This window comes from Motacilla alba, chromosome 2, assembly GCF_015832195.1.
Source record: "Motacilla alba alba isolate MOTALB_02 chromosome 2, Motacilla_alba_V1.0_pri, whole genome shotgun sequence".
NCBI lineage: Eukaryota > Metazoa > Chordata > Aves > Passeriformes > Motacillidae > Motacilla > Motacilla alba.
Window position 1 is genome coordinate 131,635,943 of NC_052017.1, and position 18,907 is coordinate 131,654,849.

Below are 18,907 nucleotides of genomic sequence, written 5' to 3' on the forward strand. Positions count from 1 at the left end.
AATGGACTGTCCATGCCTAGGGAGGTGGTGGAGTCGCCTGTCCATGTCCATGCCTAGGGAGGTGGTGGAGTCGCCATCCCCAGAGGCGCTTAAAGACAGACTGGATGTGGCACCCAGTGGCAGAGTCTGGTTTACATAGGGGTGTTCAACGTGGTGGATTCGATGATCCTAGAACTCCTTTTCAGTCTAAATGTTTCCTTGACCCTGTGTTTCTGTAATCTGAGGAAAATCTACTGCCCGCAGCAAGAACAAACACACACGCTTTCAAACCCGACCATCCCTCTTTGCCCCAAGGGCAGAATCCTACAAAGCCTTCTTGACACAGGGCCGCCCTGAGCCGCATGTGGTTTTCACACCAATTCCCTAATCGAGCCCAGATTAATCAGAAGTGGCCCGGGCCCTGAGGCAGTCGGGTGAGGTGCTCTGAGGTGCCTGTGGCGACGGCGGGGCACACAGGAGCGCAGCGCTGGCGCCGGGACGGGGCTCGAACCCGCGGCCCCGGCGCTCCCGGCAGTCACTGCGCAGCCGCGTCACAGCGCCGCCTCCCGCCCCTCGTGCCCGGCGCTGCGGCGGCGTCAGCTGACCGCGGGTCACGTGACCCGGCGGCGGGTGAGCGGCGGCGGCGCCGGGGATGGAGCAGTGACGGTAACGGCGGGGCCGGGCCCCGGGCGGCGGCAGGGGAGGAGGGAGTAGACGGAAGGAAGGACGAGTGTCTGGGCTACCCCGAGCGGCTACCGCAGCGCCCCGGCCTGCCCCGGCGCACGGCCTCCCTCGACGCCGGGCCGCGCAGGGCCTGGCACGAAGGCAGCGCCGGCCGGGCCCGGCCGTAGCGCGGCTGCCAGGGGCTCTGCCGGGCCTCGGGGCCGCCCGGCCACCGCTCTGCCTCTGCCGGGGCCGTTTGCCTCGGGGAGGGCGAAGGGACAGCGCGGCCCCGGGAGCCCGAGCCGGCGGTGCTGGGCTGTGGGAAGTGACATCTAATGCCTGGGGTCCGGGTCGGCGGCTCCGTGCGGAGCGAGGGCAGCGCCCCCCGCTGCCGCTGCCGGCCCCAGGCCGCCTCCGCACGAGCGTGGGGACTCCCCACGGGGCAATCTGCCCCGCTGCCTCGTTGTGGCCGCTTCTGCTTCGGGAACGTGGAGGCCAAGCACCAGCCGTGATTTCTGAAAACGAGCTTGAAGAGGTGACACTCTAGGAACTCAGTGCTGAGCCGCACCAGTAAACGGGGGTTTCCTTTTGAGCTGAATAGAAGCAATTGTCCCCTGCCCCTTGCCCTGGCTTTTGTTGGGGTTTTTTTGGTTTTTTTGAAAAATGCAGTGCTATAGTTGGGATTCTGTTTTGACATCGCTGTATGTTTTTCTGGGTACAGCACTGAAAACACTTGTTCGTAAGTTTTATTTCAGATTGTAGTATACTGCATGAAAGATTTTTTCCTTGGAAATCTGTTTTCCTAGTAACATAGGGATGAAGCAGTGTACATTACAAAAAAGTCCTGGTCATAGAGGTACACTGTGTTAATAAGCTACCCATTCTTACTGCTTATTCTAGGTTTTATTTTGAACACTTGGTATTTCCTGCTTTATTCTGTGGTTCTTTTCTTTAATTTGCTTGGCTTTCATTTTACAATTGGTCTGTATGTATTTTTTGTCTGACCAGCGTTTGTGTCTGTTTTTCAAACCATTCTGTGGCACTTCTCCTTTCTTCACTTCTTGTTTGGTATTCTCCATTGTTCTGCTTTCAAGGCCCCTCATGTAAAAAACCCTTAGAACTCTTCTACCAGGTTTTTTGTTCCCTTGTGTGTGTTTGATAATACCTCCATTTTACCTGAAATGGGAAATCATCTTACTTCCCATGACTATTAGAAATGGAACAGAGCTTTGGGAAAACCAACCACACAGACAAAAAATGGTGCGGGAGAAAGGGAAGTCCAGTGACTTAATGATTCCTGGCAGCTACGACTGTTTCTTCTGTGCCATTTCTGGAAATTTTATAAATATTCTGTAGAGAGTATTGATGTTGGTGGAAAACATGAGAATGCAATGTGTCTTCCTGAGTAGGATCCTGGATTTCTGTGTTATTGCTTTTCTGTCTTTTACTTGGATATTTGCAAGTTGCTGCTGCCACCACTTAGTTTGTTTATCCAACATTTATTCCACAACTTTTTCTAGTCCTAGTCTAGTCAAATCCAGACAAAAACAATTTAAATCTTCAACACTTGGAGAGTGTGTCAGCTGTAGTGGTGTCTCCCTGAGGAGGTGAAGTTTACTGTAACCTCGGCTGTACTTTTATAGGGCCAGAGTTCAGAGCAGTGCAGGAAAACCTCTCTTGTGCCGAGTCTGGCATGCATTAAGGAAGATAATGCATCATAGTAGTCTGAATAAGAGGAAAATTTGTTTTGTTCCAAATCATCAGTAATTAATAGACCTCCTGTGGAGGGCTGTTATGTGAGATACTGCAGCTGGTGCTCAACAGAGAAGCCCTGTAGCGTGGTGATAGCTGATGCTGTGTGTCGGGTCTTGTAAATGTTGTGATTTCTCAGCTACCTGTGCCTGCCTTGGCATTATCTGTGTTGGGGTTTGGCACTGGCTGTGCCGGGCCTGGTGGTGCAGTGCCAGATGTCACAGCATGTGTGCTTCAAGGGCCTCAGGAACTGGGTGTCATCATCTCCTGCTGGAAATGAGGCCCCTGCAGTCCAAGGGGATGCATGGCTGCTCTGCCAGGCTGTGCTTCATGGTAGTGGTTTAATGGCTGGTAAACTTCAGCTTTAGGCTTCCTGAGTAGCTGAGCAAAAGAGTCAGTATCCAGGCCTATATCTTACCTGGAATTCCAACACTCTTGATAACTTGCTACCCCTAGAATGAATACACAGGTGAAGGACCTATGTGTGTTGTTTTGGGCAGAGTTTGCTACCACGTACTAGTTCCAGCAAATGCAACATTTGATTTGTTCTCCCTCAAAAAAATTGAGTGCTGTAGTCTGTGTTCATGAAATGTAGGTTAGTCTCTATTCATTCAAAGCTGCTACAGAAGACATTGCAGATATCAAAATTCGACATTTAGATTCTCTCAAGGTACACTTTGATTTTGTTCTTCATTCCCTTATTGAAAACATCCAGTAACTCTCAACCAGCTGTTTCTGCTTCTTAGTGACTAAAGAACATAGATACTCTTAACTTCCTGAGCTTGTCTGCAAAGTAAACCAACATCATCTGTATTTAGTACCAACACTTTCTTGACTAATGTGTGTAATCTTATTGATGGTTTGCAGTTGTAACAGAGATATCAAGACTGGAAAGTGTTCTCCTTTTTGTTGAAATATTTAGCTGCCAGGAGAAGCTTCTTTACTTGAAAGAATAAACTAGATTTTATTGCATTTAAATATTTTTAGGCGTTTATTTACTTTAAAACACTGTCCTAATCTGAAAAGTGATTGGAAAAGAGATGTCAGAGTTGAAATTTGTTTGGTTTTTCATGTTTTTCTGATGTTTTCAGAAAAAGTTGTCTGTTGTGCAGATGCTGGAAAATGTATATAGCTGTGAAAATATAATGTGGGTCCTGTTTTATTTGATTTCTTTTCAGTTAGATTGTTTGCTTGTTGTCTTTCTATGAAATTGCAGTTGAAAGGTGCTGATGTTGCAAACTCAGCCCACTTTAACATACAGGCTGGGCAGTTTAAAAAGATTTTCCAGCTGTGTAAATGTGACTTGGAAAATAGGAAAAAAATTAATTCGAAACCCCATGATACTTCTAGTAAAATCTCTTACAGTGGCTGGAACTGCACTTTAGCAATATGGAATGAGGTGTTTTTCTTCAGGCAAAGCTGTATTAATGGCAGATATTTTTTTCTTCTTTCTCTTGCTTCTCTTCTGTTAGCATCTTGCCTTTATCATCAGAATCAACAGCCATCAAGATAAAGGCACAAAAATGACAGAGTTTTGGCTGATTTCTGCTCCTGGAGAAAAGACCTGTCAACAGACATGGGAGAAGCTACATGCAGCAACTACAAAACATAACAACCTTTCCACTAATTCAAAGTTCAACATTCCAGACTTGAAGGTATGTAAACCCCGTGTTGTGTCCTAAGTGTGTTTGTTTTGCCCCATCTTCATTTCTCTAGATCAAAACCTGCAGATGTTTTAGAGAGAACAGCTGACTTCTCTTGATGTTTGTGTGTGGATCTAAGAAATAATTCAGACAACTGTAATCTTTTTTCTGAACTTCTAAGTTAGTTGTTCACTCTGTAAATTTTCAAGATTCAGTAACCTGTGTTCTTTCAGCAAATAAATCAGTTTTTTTCTGAGGATGGTAGTTTTGATCTTATGATGGTAGCAGTCATTTGGAGAAGAAAAATAGGAACTTGTGATCTGATTATTGAAAGTTTCCTTTGACTGTTTTGTTTTGCCTTTTTAAAAAATTATTTAAATTTTTTCCCCTGTGAATGGTCTGCTCCTTTTCTCTGTCTGAGATACAGTGAAAAGATTCAAATTAAAATACAGGAGTTGATCAAAGAGCTGCTCTGCCTTTTCTCTGTCCAGAAGTAGCATTCTTCAGTTAGAGAAGTGGTTTATCTCTGGCTGAGCATTCCAGTGCGACCTGCCAATGTATTGTGGAAAAAAGAAAAAAACCTGTTTGAACTATTCAGTGAGAAGCAAAAGTAACAAAATCTGAAAGCAGTTAATCTTGGTTTAATACAATCATCAGGATACGGAAAAATTATGAGCCAGTGTATTCATTTAGGAAAGGTCTTTACTGATGCCTGAATATTTCTTGAACAAGAATTTGGAGCTCAGTCTAATGTAGTGAAAGCCCATCAAAGCGTAGAAAATTGAGGAGAAAAATGCCATCAGTCTTGGTCTACAGAGTGGATCGAGTTCAGGTGGCATTATGGCTTTTTCCTGTCTCTGCTAAGGAATGAGCCCAGGGCACAGAGTGCTTCAGTGTGCCTTTTAAGATCTTCAAACTGCCATAACTTGTATTCACATTTGGACTGTCCTGAGTTAGAATAGGGACTAGAACAAATGTCTCTCTCCTCCCAGGAGATCCTTGGGCATTAGTCAGGATGACTTTCAAACTGTAGGGTGCCTGCAGCATTTAGAGGAGTTATTGCTGAAAACTGTTGAGGCCCATCAGGGTTAGAAGCAATTTGTTTTGCTTCTACTGTGCTTCCTAAAAGGGGCAGAAGCTGAATATACCTTATATACAGTGTGACATAGTCTGGCTTCTGTGGACCTGGTGAAACTGTTAAAGCAGTGAGATCCTTTAGTTAAAACTCAGTTAAACAGTGGTTTATTCTCCACTGAACAGCAGTCTCATTGCTTAAGGACTTACTTGTCCTGAGGCTTTTAAGTGACTAGTTAAAGTGAGCTTCCTTATTCTGCTTGTGGCCCACAAGAAGGTGAGGCATGGAAAGTCATTTTGCGTGATGTTTCTTAACTATTTCTGCTCCTTTCTGCTTTAGAGCTAAACAGAAAAGGACAAATGTGAATTTGAGTGGTCAGATATATAGAAAGTAGATGCTAGGCTACAAATATGTTAAATGTTAATAGCAACTTGGCTATATAGAAGATTCATTTATGCCCTGTAGTATTTCAGCAAGAAATGTGTACTCTAGATACATGACATTAGGGAAAAAAGTGTTTTTCTGGAGGAGAAGGGAAGAAAGAGTGAAAGCTTGTAGACAAGCTAGGTATTTTATTACCCAAGATGCAAAAAGTCCAGACTCTTGTTGATCTAACTGCTGCAGTACTCTTGTATTGTCCAAGTTTTCGATGTCCAGGTTGCCTCCACTGCTGAGATTCCTGATCAGTGAAATTTCACATTTGATCTAAAGTAGTGAATTAAGTGCTGAAGCAGCTGCCTTGTGAAAAATACAACCAATTCAGAGCATAGACATTGTTTTAACATGTTTTGGATGGCTGGACTGCAGAACTGAAACTGAGCACCAAACTAGTGAGTTAGATCTGATCCTGTGGTGCTTTGAGCAGGGGATGGTATCTAACAAGTGAAACAGAGTGTGACTTTGGTAAAACAAGGTGTCTGAAATCTTAAGAGTCCAGCATTTTATGTAGTTCTGGAGAGATACTTGTTGGGGGATGTAGCTTTTACTGTTAGCTGGTTTTCTCTTTCTATGTTTATATACATCTGCTAATGCATTTTGATCTTTGCTTCTAGGTTGGCACACTGGATGTTTTGGTTGGTTTGTCAGATGAGCTGGCTAAACTGGATGCGTTTGTGGAGAGGTAACAGTTTATTTTTACTAGGATGCAAAGAATTAGAATAAGGCTGTGATGGTTTGCTGAGTTCTAATAATACACAGGTTATTTTCAGCATTTTTTGTATCACAGGGATCCTCTGCAGGCAGTCAGCAAGCTCAGATTTACGAAATCTAAGATGTTGGTTTTCACAGTATCTGTTCTTGAAAAAAGAAAAATAATCTGAGCTTCTTATGGAATAGTGGAATATTATGCATTGATGAATGATGGTTCTCTCTACAGTAGTGCTGTGTGGTGTTGGGTCCTGGAGAATTGTTAAAAATTGAACCTGACAGTGCAGGAAGTGGTGAGGAAATGAAGTAAAAGCTTGTAATTCTAGCAGGAGTACTGTTTACACACTTTGAGAGAGTAATCATGTAATTTCCTAATCCATAGAAATACTTAAAAGTATTAATATTAAAATGCAAAACCTATTCATTTTGAAGAAACTAATCACCTTTTGAAAGTGATTTTAAGCAAAAGTAGCAAAATTTCACATAACCAGAACTCATGGAGCCATCTTCTGTTTCAAGGGGAGCAATCTTAAACAGATGTTTTTAAATAGAAAAGGAAACTATTTGGCCTGGCACATGAGAATAATATTATACATGGCTTTTCAGTTAGGAGGGCAGGTCTTGAGTGTCACATTGCATTGTCAGGGTTACCCTGTGTTTAGTTTGTATTACTGTTGACATCTGCCTCTCTGTCTGTTTCTAGAAAGGGGTTAGAATTTTGAAGTACAACAGACTTAAAAAAAATGCAATATAGTGACATTACACTTAAAATCAACACCAATGTGAGGGAGCTAGCTTCACCTTGTTGAGAACTGGTGAGTAGCAGCAGTAGAGATTTTAAATAAAGTTGTGGAGTACTGAGAAATTGGTCTCCTTGAGATATTGAGCCCAGATCGTGTTCTCAGAAAGTTTGGATTTAGAGCAGTCATCACCCTTTGATCCAGTCACTTTTGATCCAATCTAAGGCAATTAAAAAAGAGTTTTATGAATGGTATTTCTCAAATGGCAGGTTTGGGGTTTTGTTGATTTTTTTTAAACATATTTTAATCTTTTTATCAATTTTCAGTGTTGTAAAGAAGGTGGCCCAATATATGGCTGATGTTCTAGAAGACAGTAAAGATAAAGTTCAGGAGAATCTTCTGGCCAATGGAGGTAAAGTGTTAAACATGATATCCTAATGTATTCTAAAACTGTAGAAGGGAAGGCAATGATCCTGAAACTTACAGAGGTACAAGGAAGCCAAGTGCAAGGGGCTGCTCCTGGGTCAGGGCAACCCCCCCTGTCAATACAGGTGGGGCATGAACAGATCAAGAGCAGCCCTGCTGAGAAGGACTTGAGATGCCAGTGTGCATTTTATTTCAGTAAAGAGCTGCACTTTTCTCTGAACCAATATTTTATTTTCAGAGCCATTTAATAGAATTATCACAGCTTGTATTGATGCAAGAGAGGCTGGTGCGAGTGGATAAGGGCTTGGAGTAGTGTCTTGTGTAGATAGCTGTACAAACCTGTCACTTCAAGGGGGCCACATGGTCACTGCTGCCTTTTTTGCCATCATAACCTTCCCTTCTCCCACCCATTTTTTGCACAGAGCAAAAAGTAGTTGCTCTTGTCTGTAGTTCTCCAACCATCCTTGACTTGTAAATGTCATTTACAGTCTACAGAGGTGGTGAAACCAATATCTGAATGCAGAGGTCACGGATAATTTACAGCTTATTTTCAAATTTCTTACGCAGCAGGGTCCACACATGGGAAGGTCCAGTCTGTTGCAGTTCTCTTCTGTTAGGGCAGTTCTACATAGAGCATAATACAGTAGTCTTTTTATTGTCAATCTTAACAAAGTTCTTTAAAATTTTAGTTGACTTGGTCACCTATATAACAAGGTTCCAGTGGGATATGGCCAAATACCCAATCAAGCAATCCTTGAAGAATATTTCAGAAATTATTGCAAAGGTAAGGTAACTGGTTTTATAAAACTTCCCTATTTGAACTTGAGATATTTATGCACAAAACTTGCTCTCAAAACAATTTGTCTGTTTTAGTCAGCAAACAACAGTAGTGAACTTCGTAGCAGTTAGTAACCAAAGAAATACATTAGGATGTGGCTAGGATTTGGAGAGTGCTCCCTGAAGGCCATCATGCTGTCTTTGCTGATTTTTGTTTCCTAGGATCACTGAGCTAACAAATAAATAGCCAGGAAATGATGTTTACATTTCAGTTTTGCTGTGCTGGCATATTGTTTGTCTGATGTTCTCAAGCCTCGTGGGCTGTTAGCAGTGAACCAGGGAACTTATTTGCATTCTGAAAGCTGTGGCACTCGGTTGAGAGGGGAGAAATAAGCCTTCATTGTTAGATGTAAAGAAAGCTTTTTGAGAGTTGTCATGTCTTTTCCTCATCTTTACTTTGGCAAAGTGTTTCACATAATGGAGGGTTTTATTTTTTTACTTGCTTGTGAGCCTCTACAGGGTCCTCAGCAGTGACTGGCTGATTTGGACAGTGAGAGAGTTCTCTGTAGACAATCCTTGCTTTAAGATCTTCTCAGCCTCTTCAGGCTGTTTTTTTTTTTTCCTTTCCCTGTTTTCTGTAAGCTGCAGACTGGCTCTTGGAACTGCCTGTGTTACTAACTGGATATACATACCTTGCAAAAAAGAAGAGGCTGTTCTGGGTACCTAGAGAGACAGTCTTTGGTGGTGGATGTGTAGGGACTGTAATGGGGTTGGAATGTGGGAAGTGCTGGCAGACTTGAGCTTTGCTATTACTGCAGATTCCTGAAACTATTACATTAATTTTTTGCAGAGATTAGAAAATTTTAATATATGCTACAAAGCTGACTGAGAATGCAATTAGTACTTTCATTTTGGATGTTTTCTTTGGGACTATCACCGTGTCTTGAATTTGTTTCACAAATAGCATTTAGTAAATATTCTTGGAAAACACCTGCAGTGTGGCCTTTTGCTGGAGGATGACTGGCTGTCTTATGGCTCTGAAGATTTGCTCATTAAGAATATCTTACAGATATAAAATAAAAATCTTAATATCTGACACTAGCACATACTATTTACTTCTTCAGTAGAAGGTACCAAAATGAAGCACTGAACTTTTTACAGCTGTTATAGTACGGCACTTGTTTTTGCAGAAATTAAATTTGTTGGAAAAGAAACACAGGACATGAAGAGATATGCCCTTTATTGAAAATTATCAAATATTCAGTGCATGTTATTCTGTGTCCCAGAGTCTGCTAGATAAATAATCTGCTGCAACAAAGCTCTAGAACCTGAACTTTAACTGTCTTACATTCTTTATCTACTTTAGGGACCTCATTGGCCTGTTGTATTGAATAGTAAATGTAGAGAAACAGGTCTGTTGGAGTTCAGCCTGAGTCATCCTGTTGGGGATTTCCATTTTGCTTCATGTTTAGCTGTGTTTGTATTCTGTAGGGACAGCTTTAGGACACCTGTGTCATAAATCTGATTTCAAATAGTTTATAAAATATTTTCAACTGTGAGCCATAGATGTGTGTCCATAAAGTAGAGAAGAGAAGGAAGATGACTGAAGATGCCTGATGTTCCTATAGAAATGACCCCAAGGAGATCATATCACAGGACTTGAAACAGTTTTGTCCCCAGGCAGAAATAGTCTTACAGAGATAAAGTCTTCATGGAATCACAAAGTGAAGATATAGGAAAATTGATAGAGCTACATTAATTAAAATATGGGAAGCCTCTTGACAGTTGATGTTAAATAATTTGAAAAGTTTGTCAAATAATGAATTACTACTTTTCCTGTGTGGTTTTATATCATCCTCACTCAGGCAGCAGATTCTGATATCTGTCAAAATGAGTAATGGCAGTTGCAGTGCGGGAAGTCAGTTGAGAAGAAATTACAGCAGTGTGAGAAACATTTAAAATAAAATGATGTCTGCTGGAACTATCTGTCAGGTTTTTTCAGCTTTTAACTTCCAGAAGTTTTGTGAACCCCAGCATCAGTACAGAAGACTTTTGAGATGGTGTTTGTGCTGTGTGAGAGCTGTCACTTGATTGAGTTATTCTTTGAATTTGAAATTGGTGACACTTCCTTGTGTAGGGTACCCGCTGATATGAGTATGGTTGGCAGTTTAACATGTACCAAAGTGCTTCATTTGTTGTATTCTTTCACTTGCTGCCAAGTTATCTAGCTGGGAATGAATCATTTTTGGTAATCGTGCTAATTAAGCCATCCTTCTCAAATCCATCCTCCAGGATTGCTTGAGCAGAAGTGACAAGCTGAACATAAGTTCTATTTTAGTTCTTTAGACACAGTCCCTTTCCTTTTTGTTTTTAAGGGAGTAAACCAGATTGACAATGATCTAAAAGCAAGAGCCTCGGCATACAATAATCTGAAAGGGAACCTTCAGAATTTGGAAAGAAAGAATGCGTAAGTTGTATTAATTTTTTCTAATGTAGTGCAGGAACATTATCTAATCATGAAAACTTAAAAAAATGTTAACTCTAAGCTTAATGTATTTTTGAGGTGTTTATCAGTCTTGAAGAGCAGCTGTCATAAAAGAACATTTATTACCAGCTGTCTGGTTGGTGTTAACTTACCTGTGACTGAAAAGCAATTAAGAAATCACAACAGCATGTACAAATAGCATAAATTGCTGGAACTTCTTAGAGGAGCTCGCTGTTAGTGGTAACGCTGCTACTTAGGTGTCTTGTCTAAATAAGAAAGTCTTTCCTTCACACCATCTTAACTGGTTTTCTTCCCTCAGAATTTACCAGCAGAGACAGCTGTTGGGTACACACAGATATTAAATTAAACAAGGACTGTGTGTTGTCTTGTCACATACATGTGATGGTTATCTGAAGTACGGTTGAGGTACAGTAGTTCTTCTGTGCAAATGTGGTTGATTAATGTGCCTGAACCCTGCCATTGCAGTGAATGGCACAAGCCTGCTGGCTGATTCAGAGCCATGGGTCATGCCAATGACAGTGTGTGACAAGCTGTTTTAGGAGTGACACACAAGTTCAGTGCTAAGCCATGGCAGTTTGTCAGCTGAACACCATTAAACCTGTGTGCGTTCTTGGTCTTTTATGAATACGAGGAATTACTCTGCTTTAAGTTTTTATTGATGTTCTACATGGAGGTCTGTACTACATTAGTTATAACTCTGAGACTCTGTGTGCTGGAATCCACAGTTAATGGTTTTAATGGGTCTTGCCATTTTAAATCACTTTTAAAAAGACAAGTTGGCCACTTAAGCGTGTGACGTATTTGGAATATGGAAATGACGCACAGCAGTGGAGCTACTGATAAAAATGTCAGTGACTTTGGACAGTGAGATATAAAATGCATATAAGGACATTTTGTTTGCTCTGCTAATAGCAATTGTGCAGGTAAAATGTATTTTTGAGAATGCTATATTGTCAAGCACTGGAAACTTTTCCAGACAGATTCGGTTCTTAAACATGTAATTGTTCTGGCTTTGTTTCTCTGCAGGGGAAGCTTGCTAACCAGAAGTCTTGCTGATATCGTAAAGAAAGAGGACTTTGTACTTGATTCAGAATATTTGGTCACATTATTAGTGATTGTGCCGAAGTAAGTTTATTCATCCTAGGAGTAGAATACAATAAAAAATATAAATCAAATAATAGATATCACAACTCTATAATACTGTCAGAATGTCATCTGAATTTACTTGGGGCTTTCCTGGATGAGCAAACAGAACTGTTCAGATGCTCAGGAGAGATAAGTGAGCGTCTGTGCCTGCGTTTCTTTGTTAACAAAAACTTCTTATAAGGACTGCTGAATGGTTGTGAATTTCTTAAAGAAACTGGAAATTAGATTTATGTCTCTTATTCAGTGTTTGCTATGGCTAGTCATGTTCCAGATGGTGTCCTTATGAAAATAAGTGCTGAGTAAAAACATGACTTGTTTTACATTAGAAGGCTTAGTCATTAAATTATCCTGGTGAGGACTATGCCAACTTTTACCACTACTGCTTTGTTCTGCACGTTTTTAGATTGCCTGAACACTGGTTTTTTTTTTGTTTTTTTTACTTTACTAAATCTGTGCCACTGGAACCCTGCTTATGTCCTGTCCTATCTGGGGGATATGGGGAAACAGGCTGTTCTTATTTGAAATGTTTGAACAGCAGAAACCTCGTGTTTTCCCCTGGCCAAGGAAAGTGGTGATACAGATGCCCTCAAAACTGTTGTAAAATGAAAAAACGGCCCTTGACTGGAGCTGCAAGCGAAGAGAGCTTCTAATTTATGAAAAGCCCGCTGGCTCTCTTTACCACAGGAGCCATTAGAACCTGTCACATGTTTTTCCTCTGGTGAAGGAAAAACAGTTTTGCGGTGGCTTTAGCAGAAGGCAGGTGGTTGGAATATCTCAGCTGTTATTTTTCTTTGTCTTGTTTTTGCTGTTGAAAGGATGGAACCTCTTCACTACTAACTACAGAAAGGCAGGGCTTCCAAAACTCCCAGTCCTTCAAGAAGTGCAGGACTCTAGGGAAACTGTTTATAATTGTGGAAGAAGTATTCTTCTGCTCAAAAGAGCAGAGTTGCATGAGGAGTTTCCAATTAACCTTGACAGTTAATTCCATTTGGTCCCCTGAGATCTCTACTTAATGATGATTTAATTTCATAGTTCTTTGATTTTAAAAATGTTGCACTTGTAAACTGACATGAAGACTGAAAATATGTTACTTTTGCAATCACTATAGTTTATTTATCAATAATTATAAAAACAGCATGAAGAGAACTGAGTGTTTCTTGAGTCTTGCATATTTCTGTCAACCTCCATCTGAGATGGAAGATGTGATGCTTAAATGTTTTTACCTTTTAAAAAAACCTTGATCCATTAATCTCAGATTTAAAGTCTAACCATAACCTGTGTATTCTCTAGGTTAAATTACAATGACTGGGTTAAGCAGTATGAAACACTAGCAGAGATGGTTGTACCACGTTCCAGCAAGTAAGTTGTTAAATGCTAGGTCTCATATTTGCATGTGCTGTGTTTCAGGGGTGTTCTTTATCTAGAAAGACTTTGAATGATAAAAATGGGTCAAAAACTTGTCAATATGTCTAGCTTTATCTGATCAAATCTGATCCAGTAATTGAGGAAAGATTCAAATGAACGCTAGGGTTAACAAAGATATCAGACTTAAGTTATGTGAGAAGAGTAAGAGGATTGAAAAGTTAATCTAGTTCTGGTCAGATATATTCAGCCTCTAGCTGGAGCGTGGTGGAGATAAGCAAGAAATGCTGGCTGCTGGCCTGTAAGCTTTAGGTCTGTATTCACAGGACTTGAAACAAGTTATATGAACTCTGAAAACTTCCAAAGAATGGAGAACTGAAGTGTAAATGGTTTTGTTGTGTACAAAGAAAGGTAGCTTGGGTCCCTGGTATCAAGCTGATGCTAGGTGCTCTGGTGGGCAAGATTAAACCACTTTAGCAACCTTGTAACCACATTGAAGATTAAGTCCAGGCGTAGCACAAAGCATTGATTTGTGGTTAATTTTAACTGACAGACTGAGGTTTTGATCAGGAAAATCTGATATTACCAGTTCTGTGCCAGTTAAAAAATCTGAACTTGCTCTGGATAGCTTCACATTTGGAAGACCTGCTAGTGCTTCTTATTTAAATATTGGGAAACCATGGCCTAGGGCTAGCTTCAGAAAAGGCAGCTTGTTAAACTATTGAATAATGCTCATGTTGAAGACAGTATGACATTGAGGAACAGTCTAAATCTGTTCAAGTTTTTTTTTTTCCTTAGGTAAAGCCTCAAAATAAGCAATAATATTTTTAATTTTAAAATAGCACATCTAGGGGTCATCTTTGCAGCCTAAGAAACATTTTGTTTTGCCAACCTGTATCTTTTTAATTTGTGTATTTTTCTATTTTATATCCATTTCATTTTTCTTTAAAATACACATTTCTAATAAAACTGTAGTCAAAAGGTTTCACTACTAAACCAGCTTCAGTTACTTTTTTTGTTAAATAAGTTTTAATTTGAACAAATATCGTATGAAGTGGTTTTGTGGGATGAAGTCTCTGAATGTGAACTGTAAGCTGCCATCTTTTATGAAGGGAATAATTCAGAGCAGTCAGTTACATTCTGGATGAGGTGCTTAATTTGGGAACTAAATCTTGTATAATTATCTACATTTATGTCTTGCCTTGTAGCAATAAAGTACAACATGTGGTACTGTGTGACTGATCTGTGCTGACTTGAACCTGTTGAATTCTGACACTTGGCTTGTTTACTTTCCGTGTAGTGTACTCTTTGAGGACCAAGACAGCTACCTTTGTAATGTCACCTTGTTCAGGAAGGCAGTGGATGACTTCAAGCACAAAGCCAGAGAATATAAGTAAGGTTTATTTTGAGTGCATTCTGTCTCTCATGCTTTGAAAGCTCTCTAGACAAGCACTTTTGATTTTATTCACTTCCAAATGCAGATTTATGGTCCGTGACTTCCAGTACAATGAAGAAGAGATGAAAGCTGATAAAGAAGAAATGAATAGACTGTCAACTGACAAGAAGAAACAGTTTGTAAGTCTTAATAAAGTGGTCATTACAGAAATGTGGGACACCTAAGACTTGCTATTGCTGCATAAAATTTTCATGAGGTTGTGATTCAGAGAAAGCATTGTAGGGATGACATGATGTAGCCAGCCTGCCACCCAGCTAATCTACTCCAGGATAATTGAATTTCATGCAGCACAAGTGCTCCTCACTGTATTGAACCAAGGGCTGGTATTGCAGCTGATAATGTTTGAAGTTTGAAAATGGACAAGTGTTTGAATTACGTAACCAGATATTACTAAAAGGATCTTTAATATAGTTAGATAGTGACAACTGAGATGGGGAACTGAAGGGACAATGGGAACTCTCATTAAATGTCTCTTTACTTTGTATCAAAACACTCTTGAGCCATTATGTCCATAGTGAACTCTGTCTTTAACTTCTCTTTTATTATCATGGTACTGATATTGAGTAGCTGTTCAAACATGCATAATGGGCTGAGTCTTTTTCTGATGTTTGAATAGCTTATTATTTCCCTCTTTTCTTTCACAGGGGCCTCTGGTTCGGTGGCTGAAAGTCAATTTCAGTGAAGCTTTCATTGCATGGATTCACGTGAAAGCATTACGTGTTTTTGTTGAATCTGTTTTAAGGTAATGAGGCAGATTTGAATAGTGATTTTCTTCCTAGACTTGGTAAGAATTCGCATCTAGCTTGGGTTTACCAAACCGAAGCCTGTGAATGCTGCTCTTCCAGGAAGGAGGAAGCAAAAAGTAGCGCAGTAAGAATAGCTGGTGGCAATAGCTCTTGTTGCCAGTTGTGAAATATTTGAGGTAGCTAATTGTGTCTCTTCCCCTTGGATAGTCTTTTCACTGTTGCTTTAGGAGTTACAGATACTCTGTACATAGCAGGAAGACATACTTGCTGATTTTTAGGTTACTTTATGAGCTGCTTGTAACAAGAACTAACTACATCTTATATTTAAACGGCAAATTTGAATAGTTAGAATAACAACTATTTGGGCTTTCAGTAACATAGCTTGGCATAATGAAATCTATGCTTTTTCTTTAAGACATGCCTTTTGTAGTCTAAATTTTTCAGTATGAAACTATTCAATATTCTAACTAGAAAACTTACCTGCTTTTTTTCTGCATACTATCCATTAGTGTTGTTGCTAGTCAATAGCAGCTGTAGTTGTGCTACAAAGACCTTTATTTTTTATAGCTGAAGATGTTCCTACCATGGTCAGTAAAGGGCAAGGTGTTTTTAGCCTTTTTGATCAGTTGTCATTATGGAGAAAAGCAGAGGAGAAAAAGAAATCACATGAACTTGCATTCTTGCTGCCGTGGCCTTATTGAGAAGACAAAACTTGAGTAAAGAAGAAAACTGAACCTGACTGGAATGTGGGCAGCTGTTTCCACACTCCTAGAAAGGAGGATTAAGTAGAAACTACACTGTCCACCAAGTGTCATAAGCAAAGTAAACTAATGGAGTGTTCAAAATTTAGTCTGTGTTCAGGTAACATTTAAATTTATGCTAAATACTCAAGGATTTAAAATTATTTTAAAAATATTTAGGCTTCTGTTTTGTTATTTTAAGCTTGAAGTTCTACTTTTTTGATACCTTATGAATTGTAGACACAGAATGGTTTTGCAAAAATGGAAGTTAGCAGAATTTCCTCTTCAGCCATAGGATTCTTTCTCAAAATAAAATTTTGCTTTGAATTATGAAAGAAGGTTTATTTCAGCATTTCCATGGTTTTCTACTTGACTTCCTCAGGTACGGTTTGCCAGTTAACTTCCAGGCAATGCTGCTTCAGCCCAATAAGAAAACAATGAAGAAACTGAGGGAAGTTCTGTATGACTTATACAAACACCTTGACAGCAGTGCAGCAGCTATCATTGATGTAAGTACTTTTTAACTGCTACTAGTATGTTTAAACAAAGTCTATTGGCATCATTAAAAAGCTATACCTCTCCATATTCTTCATTTTCTCACAGTACAGAGCATTTGTCTCCTTAAAAAAATGCTGCTTCCGTTTTACACTTTTGCGATGCAGATTGTATTTAAAGTTGCAACCAATATATTTGAAGAGCTGTCTGGCTTAAAAGTCACATGGAATTTCTTCTTACTGCATTCTTTCCTACTACTGATGGAAAGATAGACTTATCTGAAGAAGGCTGAATCATTTTCAAAATGGAATCAGCCTTTTCATCTGTAGAGGTCTCATTTTCATGTGTAAAAAATGGTTTGTTGGGAGGCTTATTCTACTAATTTGCTTTGTATTGAAAAGCAATGATGTTTGTAGTTAAAGGTTAACTGAAGATACCATGAGTTTAGCTGAATTAAAAAAGATTCTTAACGTTATATTGAATGTAATGTGTTTCTAGGCCTTTTTGTGGAAAGAGGATGTGAGACAATTTAGGTGAAAATTAAAGATGCTGAACTTATATAACATCCTGGATCATTCAGCACCCTATGACATTCTCATCAGAAACTGACAGTGTCTAGATGTAGTAGTGATGATGTCTTTACTATAGCAATGGATGTGAATTATTGATACAGAACTATTTGATTTTGAAAAAGCACTTTGTATTTACCTTTGAAAAATACTGTTAGTCATTTGTCAAAGTTCTAACTTTATCTGTTATTTAAACAGTCACTTGAATGTGAAAATTTAAGCTTGAAGTCTTACCTGGTCTATTTGCTTCTAAAACATAAGAATATTTCATCTACTGTTCAATAGGAGTCTGAATTGTAAGAGTTTAACTGGTTTCAAAACTTTATTTGCAGGCAACTATGGATATTCCAGGTTTAAACCTCAGCCAACAGGAGTACTACCCATATGTGTACTACAAGATCGATTGTAATTTGCTGGAATTCAAGTAAAAGTTCCCTAACATGACAATCTTCTCAGTGTTGGTGTAAACAAACAGAAGTGAGATTGAAGTATAGTAATACTTTTAACATTCTACTAATCATATGCTTGCTTCTTATGTTAGGTGAATTGAACACACTGTGGTCCATCTCTAGACATTTTCTTTTTGAAGAGCAGTGTAGGTAACCAGCTTTTAATCGACTATGTCTGTAAATGTATATTGAGAGAATTGAAGTATTTATAAACAGAGTGATTTATTTAAGGAAAAGCTTATCCCTCTTTCCTATGGTGGTCTGTGTTAATTCCATTTACTGTTGTTTATAAAGAAAACTTGTTTACAGAAGACTAGTGTAAATGTTCATGGCCATTTTGTTCATTTGATTTAGTAGATACAACTGTGTTAACGTTGTTGAACTGTGATGTAAAGTATGTAAAATTGGTATGAAATCGTGCTTTCTGAATGGTTTAAAATTACAATTGATGCACTGTAAACACAGGGAAAATAAACATACCTGTGCAAATGTGTCCCTTTCTTCTACCACATAAAATTGCAGATACTTGTGTCTAAACTGAAGCAGTATGTTAAGTCTTTAATAGTGCTGCATCCTGCACGCACTGGTACAGAAATGCAATTGGCTTCAAGCACAAGTACTTTTAGGAGATGCAGGGACTAATTTTGCTTGGTGCAGAAAGGCTCAAGTATGTTGTTTGGCCACCACACATATGTATGAATGTTCTTCATGTTTATATCTTTGTGACTCTGAAGAAAAGATGTGAGACAATTACTGGGAAGATGATGGCAAGCTGGAATAATAACAAGCTAGGCTGAGCTGGGATTTTGATAATTCTTCTTTCTTTTCAGTCAATTGAAGCTTGAGACAATTTTATAGCTTTGAACACTATTAGATGCTCACTTTTTTTTTTTTTTTTGCAACATCTCTTCTCCTCACAGGGAATATGATGACTTCTTTCTAATGTGGATAGAGAGGAGTTTTTTATTTCAGTAGCAGCTATTACAAGTATTCTGCCTGTCTGAGTAGCTAAATATGCAGTAAAAGCTGCAGTATTGTTTAAAACTGACTTGAATCGAGTGAGACTGGAGGAGTTTTGATTTATCAAAATTAGTATTTGAAGTACTGTAACTACTGTATTCTTTTCTCATTTAGTCCCTAACTGAAAATATCAGAGCTCCAAGCATTATAGAGCTTTCAGCTGTGGGATCTCTACTCATAACCCAGCAGCACCTTTGAGGAATTGGCTAACTTTGTA

General features: G+C 39.4%; 1 protein-coding gene across 1 annotated transcript; it reads left to right on the top strand.

Annotated features, from left to right (window-relative positions):
* The first annotated feature begins 512 nt into the window (after window positions 1-512).
* On the top strand, window positions 513-18,163 carry ATP6V1C1 (ATPase H+ transporting V1 subunit C1). Its single transcript, XM_038128696.1, has 13 exons — window positions 513-645; window positions 3,867-4,049; window positions 6,165-6,232; window positions 7,325-7,410; window positions 8,114-8,208; window positions 10,577-10,668; window positions 11,734-11,832; window positions 13,144-13,212; window positions 14,516-14,608; window positions 14,697-14,790; window positions 15,316-15,413; window positions 16,540-16,666; window positions 17,554-18,163. Exons 2-13 carry the CDS (start codon window positions 3,918-3,920, stop codon window positions 17,647-17,649), a joined length of 1,149 nt encoding a protein of 382 aa, XP_037984624.1. The 5' UTR covers window positions 513-645; window positions 3,867-3,917; the 3' UTR covers window positions 17,650-18,163.
* Window positions 18,164-18,907: the final 744 nt, after the last annotated feature.